The sequence below is a fragment of the Diceros bicornis genome, chromosome 33, assembly GCF_020826845.1.
Source record: "Diceros bicornis minor isolate mBicDic1 chromosome 33, mDicBic1.mat.cur, whole genome shotgun sequence".
NCBI classification, from domain to species: Eukaryota; Metazoa; Chordata; class Mammalia; order Perissodactyla; family Rhinocerotidae; genus Diceros; species Diceros bicornis.
This window is the reverse complement of record NC_080772.1, coordinates 25,156,985-25,171,245: the sequence shown is the minus strand read 5'-3', so window position 1 is coordinate 25,171,245 and position 14,261 is coordinate 25,156,985. Positions and strand designations below refer to the sequence as shown.

The 14,261-nt window shown below is 37.2% G+C and overlaps 1 protein-coding gene across 4 annotated transcripts in view; it reads left to right on the top strand.

The window, feature by feature from the left end:
- STAU2 (staufen double-stranded RNA binding protein 2) overlaps nucleotides 1-14,261 on the top strand; it is a 301,766-nt gene that overhangs the window by 39,853 nt on the left and 247,652 nt on the right. For all 4 annotated transcript variants that reach the window (XM_058528885.1, XM_058528886.1, XM_058528888.1 and 1 more), the window contains one exon: nucleotides 4,849-4,984. In XM_058528885.1, the coding sequence (XP_058384868.1) occupies nucleotides 4,849-4,984 (136 nt within the window). The remainder of the gene's footprint in view (nucleotides 1-4,848; nucleotides 4,985-14,261) is intronic.

Here is a 14,261-nt window from a genome sequence, read left to right as displayed (position 1 = left end):
TATATATTAGTCTTTTCCCTTAAGATTAGTGCTTTTCTGTGTACTATTTAAGACATTTTTGTCTCCCACAAAAGTCATGAAGATAACCTCATATTATTTTTAGAAGCTTTGTTATTTTATCTTTTAAATTTAAAGCTATAATCTGTTAAGAATTGAGGTTTATGTATGATGTGAGTTTTGGGTTCAAGATTTTTCTTCTTCTGTTTAATATAGACATTCAGTTACCTCAGCACCATTTATTAAGATAATCCATTTTTATCTACACTGCAGAGGAGAAGAGAGTTTAGTCCTGATTTCAAACGAATAGAGTGGTCTTAAATAGTAGTTATACCCCGGAGAGGAGTTAAATTCATTTCCAGCATGCTTAGTCTCCCAGTTAATTAAGAATATATCATAGAACTATTTTGTTTTCTCCTTCCTTTTATTTTATTTTTTTAACTCTTTTTGGAAATAATTTCAGATTTATATAAAGTTTGTAGAAAGAGTATGTAGAGCTCCCATGTACCTTTCACCCAGATCCCCCAATTGTTAACGTTTCCGGACTATTTGAGAATAAGCTGTGGACATGACATCCCATTACGCCTTCAATGTGTATTTCCTGAGGACATGGACACTCTCCTGGCAGGAAGTTCACGTTGGTCCGGTATTACTGTGTAATCCACAAACTCTGTTCAGATTTCATTGATTGTCCCAGTAGTGCCCTTTGTAGGTCCAGGATCTAATCAGGATCATGTACGTATTTCTCTTCATTTGACTGCAGTCTCCATCAGTTCCTCAGTCTTCCTTGTCTTGTATGACCATGACATTTTTTTTTTTTGTGAGGAAGATCAGCCCTGAGCTAACATCCATGCTAATCCTCCTCTTTTTGCTGAGGAAGACCGGCTCTGAGCTAACATCTATTGCCAATCTTTCTCCTTTTTTTTTTCCCCCCCAAAGCCCCGGTAGATAGTTGTATGTCACAGTTGCACATCCTTCTAGTTGCTGTATGTGGGACGCAGCCTCAGCATGGCCAGAGAAGCGGTGCGTAGGTGAGTGCCGGGGATCGAACCTGAGCCGCCAGTAGTGGAGTGTGTGCACTTAACCGCTAAGCCATGGGGCTGGCCCGACCATGACATTTTTGAAGAATACAGGCCACATCGTTTGTAGAATGCCCTTCAACTAAGTTTTTCTGGTGTTTCCTCATGATTTATGCATTTTTAGCATGAATATTGCAGAAGTGACCCGGGCTAATCTCAGTGTTACATATCAGGAGATACCAATATTGATTTGTCTTATTAGTGATGACTTCTGTCACTTGGTGAGGAGTATGTCTGCCAGGTTTCTCTGTTGTAAAGTTAATAAATGTGTTTTATTATTAAATAGTAAGTAAATAATAAGTATTTTTTGAAAAGATATTTTGAGACTGTATAAACATTTTGTTCCTCATCAAATTTTCTTTCGCCCACCAGATTTGGCATCCATTGATGATTCTTGTCTGAATCAATTATTACTCTGAAGATTGCCAAAGAGTGATTTTTTTGAGAGTGTGGCTTGAAACAACAGTAATTTATTCTCTCCCAAAGGATGATCTTTTAATTCCAGTATTCCTTTTAGATTTGTTAGTTGGTATTCTACCCAAGAGCTTTCTCTTCCCCTCATCTTTTTGTTTGTTTGTTTGTTTATTTATGTCACTATAGACTCTTAGATTCCTATTTTACTTAGAGGCTTATAATCGATCATTTATTTTGATTCTCAACTTGTCCCAGATTTGGCCCATGGTATGGCCCCTTCAAGTCGACTCCTGTGTCCTTCTGATGTTTCCTCGTCATTCTTTGAGCACTTCTTACTTTCTGGCACAATAAAACGTTCCTAGGCCATCTTGTATTTTCGTTGCCCAGACCGTGGGGACAGCTGTTTCTCCAGGGAGCCCTACTTGATTGATAATCAATTCATTCCTTCAACGAATATTTATTGAGTGACTACTATGTTCCGGGGACTATTCTAACTTCCTACAAAGCTATTTCCTCAAGTGTTAGTAATATGTTGCTCCTTGAAAACTAGTTGTGGCATTTTTCTTTCACCTGTCACGTAATAGGAATCCACAATTGTTGCTGTGTACGTTTGTATATCTAATTAATTAGACTTCCTATGTTTATCACTGATAAATGTAGAAATTTTCTTTAATATATCTAAAAACCACTAAAAACTGATTATGTGTGTACAGTGTCAACCTTTGTAGCCATATAATACATGAGGATTCCTCTGTAATGATTATCTTTATGCAACCTGAGTCCAACTCTCACATGCTGAAAACGCTGATACTTAGCATTACCTGAAGGTATCTCATAGTGTGAAGTTATCCTTCCAATGTTTTCTGTGAAAGCATTACCGTGTGAGTAGAGACTGTGTAAGTGGAGATGTCAGTCTAGTTCTTTATGAAGCAGATGGAGATACTTTGCTCTAAAAGAGTTGAACCCTTCTCAGCATAGTTTGTGCTTTTCTGGTGCTCTTCTACTCCCCTTCACAAAGACCAGTTTCTAGCATTTCTATGACAAAAATATACTGTAGCCTTACTTTCAAATGAGGAATTTATATGAGATTATTTATTTATTTAAATGATGTGAATACAATACTTTTACCTAATTTAAATTCCAATTTTGGTGTTTGTGGCAGACATATTGTATCCTACCAGTGCATTAAAATCACGTCACTGTGATTTTCAAACACATTAGTTTCCTGTTTGTTACCATACTTAAAGGATGAAGTCTTTCAAGCTTTTTTTTCTTTACTCTTTTTTCCATTTGAACTTTCTGCTATTTGTGTCTGTATGATTATTGCAAAGTAGAATTCAAAATGACATAAATCTTATAACTGATTAACGTGCTAATTATTAAACTGAAATCTTTATGAAATAAGAAAAGTTTAAACTTTTAAAGGCATAGGTTGCTCTTTGGTGTTAAAAAAGTCTTTGGAAAACTGTTAGGCAATTTCTAATAAAGTTAAACATAAACCTACTTTATGACCTAGCAATTCCACTACTAGATATTTACCCAAATGAGTATACCCAGAAGAAATAAGTGTCTGTGTCTGCTAAAAGACTTATTAAAAAGTGTTCAAGGTGGCTTTAACTTAATTGTCCCAAACTGGAAACAACCCAAATGTCCCATCAACAGCAGAATAGATAAACTGGTGTATTCATTCAGTGGAATACTATTCAGTGATAAAGAAGTTTGAAATACTGATATATTCAACAAAATCGTTATGTGGAGTGAAAGAAGCAAGACAAAATAATACATATTCAGATTTGAAGAACAGACAAAACTAATTTATGGTTATAGAAGTCAGAATAGGTAAGTTGGGGAGGTGGGTATTGACTGGAAAAGCCGTGAAGGAACTTTCTGGGTGGTGGAAATGTTCATATCTTGGTCTGAGTGGTGGTCACGTGAGTGTTTACATCTGTAATAATTCAGGGAACTGTGTTCTTACGGTCTGTGCACTTTACTTATTATACCTCAGTAAAATACTGTAAAAAAGAAAGAAAGAAAAGAGAATCCCTGTATGTTTGACTTTCTCTTCCTCTACCCTGAGTGTACTTATTAAATTAGGGATTTGGACTAATTGGACTTACTATTCAATGTTAACTTTTCTTTGCTGTTTTTCTTATCTTTTTCTTTTCCGCTGCCTCCTTTATTTTTCCCTTCTTCTTAACCTCGGTTTAGTTCCTGTTCTTGTTATATTCTTCCGTGGTTTCACAAGAATTCTTCAGAAATGAGATATAAGTGAGCAGTTTATTGACTCCTGATGCCTTGCTTATGACCTGGCTGCCAGTTGTGCATTTGCGTCAGGCTCCCCTACCCCCTGGCTGCTACTGGCTGCCAGCTCGGATTTGTCTGCTGCAATAAGTGGACGCGTTTTTGCGCGTGATGACTGGAGTCTTAAATGTATGGTGCAGAAGGCACAATTCGAATGAAATAGTACAGAGTTTACGTTGAAAATAAATTTTACTTTGTGTAAAAGCTTTAGATTCGTTTTGGTGATTTGTGATATGGAACATATATACATATGCTTTATTAAATCACCTCCTTTGGTACTTTAAATAACTTGATGTAGTAATTTTACATCGTGTGTTATTTATTATGGAAGTTTTCAAACCTTTACAAAAGTAGAGAGCATGAGATAGTGAATGTCCCTGTACCCATCACCAGCGCCAACAGGTGTCCACACGTGGCAGCCAAGCTTGTTGCTCATCTGTCTCTCCTCCGAATTGTTTTGAAACAAACCTCACATATATCACTTCATAAATATTTTAGTATGTATCTTTAAAGATTATCTACAGTAAACATTAGTTATATTTACTTTGTCCTGTTATTGGGTTATTGAAAAAACTCAAAATTTATTTGCATTAGGTAAGTCCAAGAATGACCAATGACCCTTATTCATTGCTAATTTCAGTTGCCTGGTTACCAAACATACATAAAAATATTCACAGAGGATAATGTTTTTAGTGACTAAATAATTATAAGCTTTCTGGGTTAAGTAAAGTTCATTGCTTTTGTTATAATATCCAAGCTAAGCAATCTGTGAATCTCGTGTTTGCCTTGTTTTAAGGTACTACTTGTTTAAAATGACTGTAAAGTTGAATTTTTGGTCATTAATGTACAGAAAATGTTGCAAAAACCCCAAGGAGATTTCATGAGAAATGATTTTCCTGTTTATGTAGTTTGTTTGTGCTGCACCCCCCTTAGAAAATCATACAGATGGACCATCCACTCCCACCTTTTTCCATGGAAATTATAAGTAATGTAAATGTAGCTTGCATGATGTATTGTGGAAATATTTCACTTGTGTGCCTTTATCTTTTTTAAACAGGTAGTATAACTCCAACCGTGGAGCTGAATGGGCTTGCTATGAAAAGGGGAGAACCTGCCATCTACAGGCCGTTAGATCCAAAGCCCTTCCCAAATTACAGAGCCAATTACAACTTTCGGGGCATGTACAATCAGAGGTTTGTATGTCTTCTTTGGTTTTTGTCCTTATTTATTATTTTATGCATATTGTAAAAGTTTCTGAAACTCAGAGTATTTTCATTGTAAAGAAAATTCACTTCAGGCATTTTGTATGGAATTGAGATAAATCAGGCTCACAAGGAATAAAGTGATAAATTAAAAACAATAACTGGTTTTATTGGGTCATGAGAGCCCTGTATTTGTCGCAGGCAGGACCACGTTTTAAAATTGTTTCCCATGATAGTGCTTACTTTCCAGGTGACTTGCTCATTTCCTCACCAAGCAGATGCTTAGCCTCATTAGTTTTTTTCTTAATTTGTCCTAATACATTGCAAACATGAGTGTTTGTAACTTATAGGAAATTTGTTGGAAAAATTTACTAAGTCTTCTGCACATTGCGTAATTTTGTGATAGTTAACAAATGTAACAGAATTTTCTTCAAAAACCTGGCAGAAGTAAAAAAAAAGTATAGTTTTTTTTCTGATCATTTGTAAAAACCATATAACTCATTATAGAGAATGTGGAAAATGCAGAAAGTTAAAGAGAAAATATAATTTGCAATCCCAGAATTAAACACTTTTAATATTTTGATGTACTTTACATTCTTTTTATTCTTTGTATATAAATATATTTAACCAATTTGAAGTTATCCTTTGTATGCAATTTCGTAGTCCTTAATGCAGGTATAATGTATGAAGGGTAAAATGCACAAATCTTAAATGTACATCTCAATGACTTTATTTTATTACTTTATTTATGTGTATCTGTATTTATACTTTACTTGATGACCTTTACATATGTATATCCTCATGTGATCACTACCCCAATCAAGATCCAGTGTGTTTCCATCACCCCTGAGAGTTTCCTCAACCCTGTTTGCACCTGATACTCCTCCTCCAGAAATGACCTCTTTCTATCACCATAGATTGGTTTTGCCTGCCAATGATCTTCATATAAATAGACTCATTAAGTATTTAGTCTTTTGTGTCTGGCTTTTTTCACTTTGTGTAATGGTATCCTTGTTTTGTTTGCTTTTGTTTTTTGAGATTCCTCCATGTTGCCTGTATCTGGGTTTTGCCATTTTTATTGCCAAATAATGTTCCTTTGTATGAATAGATGATAATTTATTCATTTTGTATATGCAATATTGTGCCCTCTTTTCACTTAATATACTTATCATTTTTCATATCTTTAACCTTTGAAAAATATTTTTGATGGCTATATAATGCTTCATATGGCCAGGGTGTACTTTACAAGTATATAAATAGGTGTAAGCAAGGAATACTTCATTAGTCTATAAACAAAATATGCCTGTTTTTGATCATCTAGGTTGTTTCCCTTTTTTTTGGACAATTATAAATAATGTTGCAGTAAACAGTCTTTATGTTCAAATTTTAGTTCATATCACTGATTATTTCCTTAAAATAGATTACTATAAAGGGAATATTGGATTAAAAAGAATAATGTATTGTCTAGTTACATTAAAGTTGGTACTAATTTCTTATAGTATATTCCATACCATTCTGACAACACCGAATTTAAAACACATTGTCTTGTTTGATAGTTAAAAAGTGGAATGTTTTAAAATTTTGGTTTATTGATTACTTATTGTGAGGCCAAACAGTTTTTCAAGCATTTATTAGTTGCTTGTCCTTTTTGATTTCTCTATTTTAATTTGCTAAATTTTGCTGCATTGCTTGACCAGTCTTCAAATGTTTATGTGTTGAGGGTATTAGCATTGTCTATTTTATTTTTTTAATTTTCCTGCTTTTAAAAAATTGGCTTTTCTGGGGCCAGCCCGGTGGCGCAAGCGGTTAAGTGCGCGCACTCTGCTGCGGCGGCCCGGGGTTCGGCGGTTCGGATCCCGGGCGCGCACTGACGCACGGCTTGTCAGGCCATGCTGTGGCGGCGTCCCATATAAAGTGGAGGAAGATGGGCACAGATGTTAGCCCAGGGCCACTCTTCCTCAGCCAAAAGGGGAGGATTGACAGATATTAGCTCAGGGTCGAGCTTCCTCACACACACAAAAAAATTGGCTTTTAGTTTTGTGTTTCTTTTTAATGTACTACAGTTTTAAATGTTATGTGGTCTAATCTGTTAATTTTTTTTTGTGATATCTTCCACTGCTTTTATGCCTAAGAAATTCTTTCTCACCTGTGATCATATATTTGCTGATGCTTTAAGAAAATGTTTTTTTATTGAGATATAATTGACATATGACATTGTGTAAGTTTAAAGTGTACAACATATTGCTTTGATACATTTATGTTGCAATATGGTTGCCATATGGCTGCCATTGTAGTGTTAGTTAATACCTCTGTTGCATCACATAGTCACATAATTATCGTTTCTTCTAGTGTTGGGATGCTGATGCTTTTAAAATCATTTTGCATATTTACTGACATTACAATTCAAATGTGAGGAGAATATATTTATTTAGTCTATAGGTAATCTGATACTTTTTGATGTCTTGCTTGGTAGAGGAAAAATTACCATTTAAAACTTAGTCCTATTCAAAGTGTAAATGGTTCGTTTAAATGTTATTGCTCAGGTTCTCTAAGAAAAGCCTGCAGTCTCTTAGACTTCTGCCCCTCGCCCTTTCCTCCCAGTGTGCCTGGGGGAGTTGACTCTACTGCCCTGGTATGGAGGGAGGGGCCCTCGCCTCTGTGTGGGTGTCGCATATTGTCCTCTGGCTCCTCTGGTCTTTGTGGTGATGACCCTTGTCCGCGAGGTAACTGACACCTCTCTTGCCTGCTCTGTGGAAACTGGCAGTTGGTGACTTGTAGTCCATTTTTTCCCCTCAGGTAATGCTTCCAGAGAGTATCTACCATCTGCCCCTTGCGGTCTTGGACTAATGCCTTAGCTGCCCCGGGCTGCCTGGGATGTTGTTCCTTTCCCCTCCTCTCCTGTAGCATCTTCTCTTCTTACCGTGGAGCATCCAGTTTTAGGCTTACCAGCTCTCAGCCTGGTGTCAGTACCACATAGGGGGCAACAGGGATATCACATTTCTCTTATAGTTGCTTTGCTTTCTCTTTTCCTGTATAACAGACCCATTGCCTTTCTTCTCATCCTGAGTTTAGCTAGTATAAATAAAACTGCCCTCTTAAGCACGATAGAGATGTTTGGTCACCCGAGTCAGGAACACCTTGTCTATTTTATACTTGCAATATATTTCACTTTTAATGTACTATAATGAATAGACTCAGGAGGATACTATATTTAAATGTTTATTATATTTTGATATCCAAAGTCCGGTATTGAAATTTTGCTAGAGTTTTGATTAGTGAATTTATTACTTTTAAATGAAAGATGTCTGGTGCTAAAGCAATGAAAAATCAGACAGTAATCTCTGTCCTCATGGAGCTCACCTTCTTGTAGGGAAGGCAGTCAGTCAGTAAGAGGTGGCTACTCGCTGAGAAGGTGACTTTTGATAAAGACCTAAAGGAAGAGAGGGCATAAGCAGTGTGCGCGTCATGAGAGAGGGGGAGAGCCTTCCAGGCAGAGGCCACAGCAAGTGCAAAGCCCATGAAGCAGGAGTGCGCCTGGCGTGTTGATGCCTCGACCGGGAGGCGGTGTGGCGGGAACAGAGTGAACCAAGGGGGACAGGAGTTGGTATGTGTTTTGATTTTTTTTGTGTGTTTAATTTTTTTTTGTTTCAGATTTTTGGTTAAGACTGTTGACATTTTTTCCTTTGTTGGCAATTTGTAGTTTCAAGATCTCATTCCGTGGTTGTCTTGAGGGGTACAAGAATTTTATTTATGACTTCTCAAAAGGGTTGTGCCTTAGGCCATTCCTATTTAATGGATAAAGTGGACTTTCCCTTCAGATTTTTGGAGAGTCTTTAGAATTTTCTGCAAATCACAAAAAGGGTAAAGAGAAGATGGGGAAGTACTGGTAAGCTGCCAAGCTGTGTGTCAACTTACAAGCTCTCTTCTCACAAAAGGGCAAACCTTGCTGTTACTCATTAGGCCATTAAAATTATGATTTCACGTATGACCTTAATTTGCAGATGACAACACCTGAACGTGTTACAGGGAATTTGGAGCCAAAGATCAGAGGAGACTCTTCTCCTTGTCAGACTCCAGATGAATCAGTAGCTTCTTAATAAGGCAAAGAATGAAAAGTTAAGAAGTCTAAGAAACGGATACCATTTAGAGGGATTTTTGAAAAGGTCCTTCCATTTTCCACTTAAAATAATATTAAGTAATAATTAGATATTGCTCATGCTGTTGTTTTATCTGTTCTTTTCTGATGAGGTGGCTCCACTTGAACTCCTTCAAAGGCCTAAAGAGGAACTGATAACAAGGCCTTTCCCCCGTGCCGTGCCTCGTTTTATGGTGGCTGGAGAAAAAGAGGTTTATCTAAGAGCAAACTCTGTGGAGATGATCTGGCTTCTGCAGTAGCTGCCTCCCTTAATGAGTACATCCAGTTACATCTTCTCTTCTCGTTTGGGGCACTGTTCACTAACAGTTACGAAGTTGAAAGTATACAAAAATTTATAAGACAAAGTGCAGGATGTAAAGATTGGAGAGCATTTTATGCCTTTGTTCTCCCATTTTTGTTATAAAAAATTATATACTTTATCTCAAGGAATAGCGTGGCTGAAATCAGGCCTCCTACGGACAGTTTATCAGTTGTGTGTATTCACAGATAAAAGAAGCATCATTGCTTGGCTGATGGCCAGAAAGCCCGCTGGTCTGCTGATGCAGATTGCCCAAGGGCCACAACTCCCTCTAGATTATGTGCAAATGGGAATTTTTGCTCTGTGTAGCTGGGAGACCTCTTGGGGTGATCTTCAGGCATGGTTGCATGTAGGGCTGTAGTGTTATTTTTCCTAATTTTCCATTTCTCTCTTTCTAGCTCTTATTTTTCCTCTGCTTGACTTTATATTCAAAGAAGCTCACTTCCATTTGCTATACCTCATATGTTACATAGTCCTTAGACTTCTAGTAGTAGAGAAAGAACAAGTTTTTGTTTTTGTTTCTGGTAGTTCTTAGAAAAGTCCCAAGAAAAACTTTGAGTAGAATGTCCGTCCCAAATTTTGTCATTCAGACTGGATTTGGAGTGGAGGGATACTTTAATTGGCCAAGCTTGAGTTTGTCCCCACCCTGGAGAAACAGGATTTAGTCCCATCCAAACTGCTATGTAAAGCACGATTATTTTATAGAATGGTTCCCCAAAGGCAAAGATTCTGAGAGAAAATCATTTCTGTTACAGTAAGAACATTTGGTTCAAATCCTAGTTGTGATGCTTTTAGCTATGTGATCTTGGGTAAGGCACTGAACCTCCCTTAGATAATATACAGATGATAATACCAAATGAAAGGACTTGCGTGAGGTCTTACTCATTTAGCAAACATTTATCGAATGCCTACTGTTTGCCGCATGTTGTTAGAGTAGATACCTTGATGAAAGACAGTCTAGTAGACTCTGAGTCTACTAGAAGAGGAAGACCATGAAAAAAACAGTAACAGAGTGATACATGTGTCCATATGGTTCTGTGGAAACACTGAGCATAAGCGCCTCACTCAGACTGGGGAATTAAAGAAGCCTCCCAGAAGGAATTCACACTTGAACTGAATCTTCTAGTTAACTAGGCATTAGTGGGGTAAGGAAGGTAAGGAAAGCAATCTAGATTTTGGGAACAATGACAAGGAATCCTGAGAAGTTTAGTTAATTCATGGACTTGCAAGCAATTTGGTATGTCTGGAATGAAAAGACCGAAGGTCAGGCAAGGTGCTGGTCTGGATGTCCTCAAGTGGCATGCTGAGAGGTTTAGATTTTATCCTGAAGGTAGTTGGGAGCTGAGGTGTTTTAAACTGAGACATAAAATAATTGGATATCTGTTTTAGGAATATTGCTTTGGCAGTATGTGGAAAATAGTTTGGATAGGCTTAAAATTCAAGTGAGAAAGATGAATCACAAGGATGTTGTTGTAATTCAGGCTTAACGTGATGAGAGCCTGCACCAGTGAAGATGGAGATGAGGGGATAGTCTCTAGATATTTAGAAGGTAGACTTGGTAGCACTTGGGGATTGGTTGGATGGGGTGTATTAAGGGTAACTTTCACATGTCTAAATCTCTAGTAATATTGTTCACAATGAGAGGAGTTGGAGGAGATCTTTGGAAAGATGAGAAATTGTTTTTTGTTTTTTTGGTGAGGAACGTTTACCCTGAGCTAACATCCGTTGCCAATCTTCCTCTTTTTTTTGCTTGAGGAAGATTAGCCCTTAGCTAACATCTGTGCCAGTCTTCCTCTAATTTGTATGTGGGACATACAAATTACACAGCATGGATGATGAGTGGAGTAGGTCCATACCTGGGATCTGAACCCGTGAATGCAGGCAGCCGAAGCGGAGCACACGGAACTTTAAGCACTTGGCCACAGGGCCAGCCCCGACGAATTCAGTTTTGACTATGTTGATGTTGAATTGCCTATGAGATGTTTAGGAGGAGTCCATTTTATCACTGTTTAACGCCTCAGCGAAGAGTATGTGAAGATTATCTTTGGACTTGAGGGTTTGTTGGAAGTACATATGGGAAGAGAAACTTCAGAGTCTCGAGCTTCCAGAGTGGGGATGTGTAATACATCTTGCAGAAAATGTCATTGTTTAGGATACAACCTAAGTTTGAGCGACCCATCTATTCTTCGTTCATCTAGGATTTATACTTCCTTCCCATGAGGTTTTGGTTATATTGGTTTGTCATCATTTAATTTGGAACATTTTCATTGCATACACCTGTGCCTAGCGCGCACGCGCGCGCGCGCGCACACACACACCCCTGCCCCCCCCCCCCCGTTGATATATTTTATGTCAAGACGGTATTTTGGCTAATGTATCTGATTCCTGGTCCAATCACTTGTTTAGGTCAGTAAGGTTGTTTTCTGTTAACATGTGGGTATGAGTCATAGCAAATTAAACAAGGAAAGAGTTTGTATTATTTTGCCGAGAAGTTACATGTTCCTATGGGCAGAGCCAGGTGAGGCTTCGTGGTCTCCTCCTATTGCCGTGGGAAATAAATCTGTGAGACTCATAGAACTTTATGGACAGCTGTGGCTATCAGTGGAAATTTGATAGGGTGAAACGAGTTTTTTAAAGTATCTGAACTGGTTTTTTTCATTATATTACATAAAAGTAAAACTAGAAATAACCAAGATTTTAGTTTATGAAATAGCTTCTTTATTATATTTCACAGTTTGTGTTATATAGGCTGATGGCTAGCTACTAATTATTGTGATGTTGGTGTACTGTTTATTTTGAACTTGTTCAGACTGCCAGTCTAAGCACTCTTCACCAGCTTGTATGCCCTTTAAAAAGCATGTTAGAAAGTAGAACAGTTGAGAAACTGAATATATTTGTAGCAGTAGTGGTATGAAAAAGTATAAACCTACAGTGTTGCTTTCTGCCACCAGATGGTGCTTGTGTACTGATAAAACAACATACAGACTGGGTGAGCTCACTTTGGTTAGTATTCCAAGACCGGTGGTTAACTGATAAATGAGAGGTTAAACCGTACAAAATCACCAGTATTTGACCTTTCTTTGCCCTGTAAATATGTCAGTTTCAAATGGTTCCACCTAAAAGGAAAAAGTCAGTGAAGTACACAACTTTAAAGCCTCTTGGATAAATGAAATAAATGTGAAGTGGTGAAAAGCAGGAATTCATTCTAATAGTTACATATAATTTTGCCTTTTGTATATTACATCCCTTGGTTTAGGGAATATATTCTTTTCTCTTTTATCATATGCTTTATACATGGAATGTATAAATGATTTTTAAAATGATATTTCTCTTCAAAATGATACATCTTCATGAGGATATCACTTTATAGAGTAGACGTACAACTGAAAGGCTATGAGACAGACTTTTAGTATTTTCACATAGGACTACATTAATTAAGTTAGGGATGTTTTTCCTTTGGGGGAAATAAATCTAAACCCACAATAAAGAAACATTAAAAGTACATTGTCTTTTAAAACTCTCATAAGCCAGAGAAGAGAATTTGAATCAGTTACCAAAGGAAAGATGAGGGAGAATGAACTGGAATATGAAGCCGGGGAATCAGAGAGCCAGGGAGATGATTTCAAGGTAAATGTAGGATTATTTTGGGTCAGAAGCTTTTGTCTTAGGCAGGCTATGTTTAAAATTAAGAAAAGGAACTAGTGGACATTGTAACTTACAACAAAATTCATTGTTTGGTAAAACCAGATGTGACACTCTTCATTTTATAAAATAGAAATACAATTTTTTTCTTTGAAGTGAGATATGAAGAGGGTCTCCCAGTGTCTGTTTCCCCAAGTATTAGATAAAAATCGAATTATTTAAAAAACATTTTGGGGACTTATGCTTCTGGCTGCAATGGAGTAACTGGGACCAGACTTAACCTCCCACCATAAACACCTAGAAAGCTTAGGTAAAGTTCTTCTATTATACATGAACTGATATAATATGATGTGAAGGGAAGTTGTGGTAAGTTAAAGATGTATATTGATGCAGAGCAAAAAAAGAATAGTTAAGAATATAATAGTGGAGATAAAATGGAATCATAAAAAATTGTAATTTAAAAGAAGGCAGAAGAGAGGTAGAAAAAAGGAGTAATGAACACATGGGATAAATAGAAAACAGAAAACAAGATGATAGATTTAAACCCACCATATTGATAGTTATGGTAAATGTAAATGGTCTAAACACTCTGCTTAAAAGGTAGGGAATGTTAGACTGAATAAAAGAGCAGAAAATATAACCATGTGTGTGTAAAGAAATCCACTTTAAATATACAGACACAGATTGGTTAAAAGGATGGAAAATGGTGTTCCGTGCACGCACTAATCATAATAAAGCTGGAGTGGCTATGTTTATATCAGATGCAGTAGATGTCAGAACAAGAAATGTTACCAGGGGTAAAATTAACAGTGATAAAAGGGTAAAATCATCAAGGAGACATCATAATTCTAAATATACAGGCACCTACTAACAGGCCTTAGAATAAGTAGACAGAAAAACAGTAAGGCTACTGCTATGTACTGAATTGTGTACCTTCAAAATTCATATGTGGAAGCCTTAACCCCGAATGTGATGGCATTTGCAGATAGGGCCTTTGGGAGGTAATTAGGTTTGGAGAGTTAATGAGGGCGGGGGCATTGTGATGGAATTAGTGCTCTTGTAAGAACAGACACCAGACAGCTAGCTGTCTACTTTGCACCCTCCACCCCCACTGTCACGTGAGAGTATAAGAAGTGGGCCACTTACAAGCCAGGAAGAGAGCTGTCACGAGA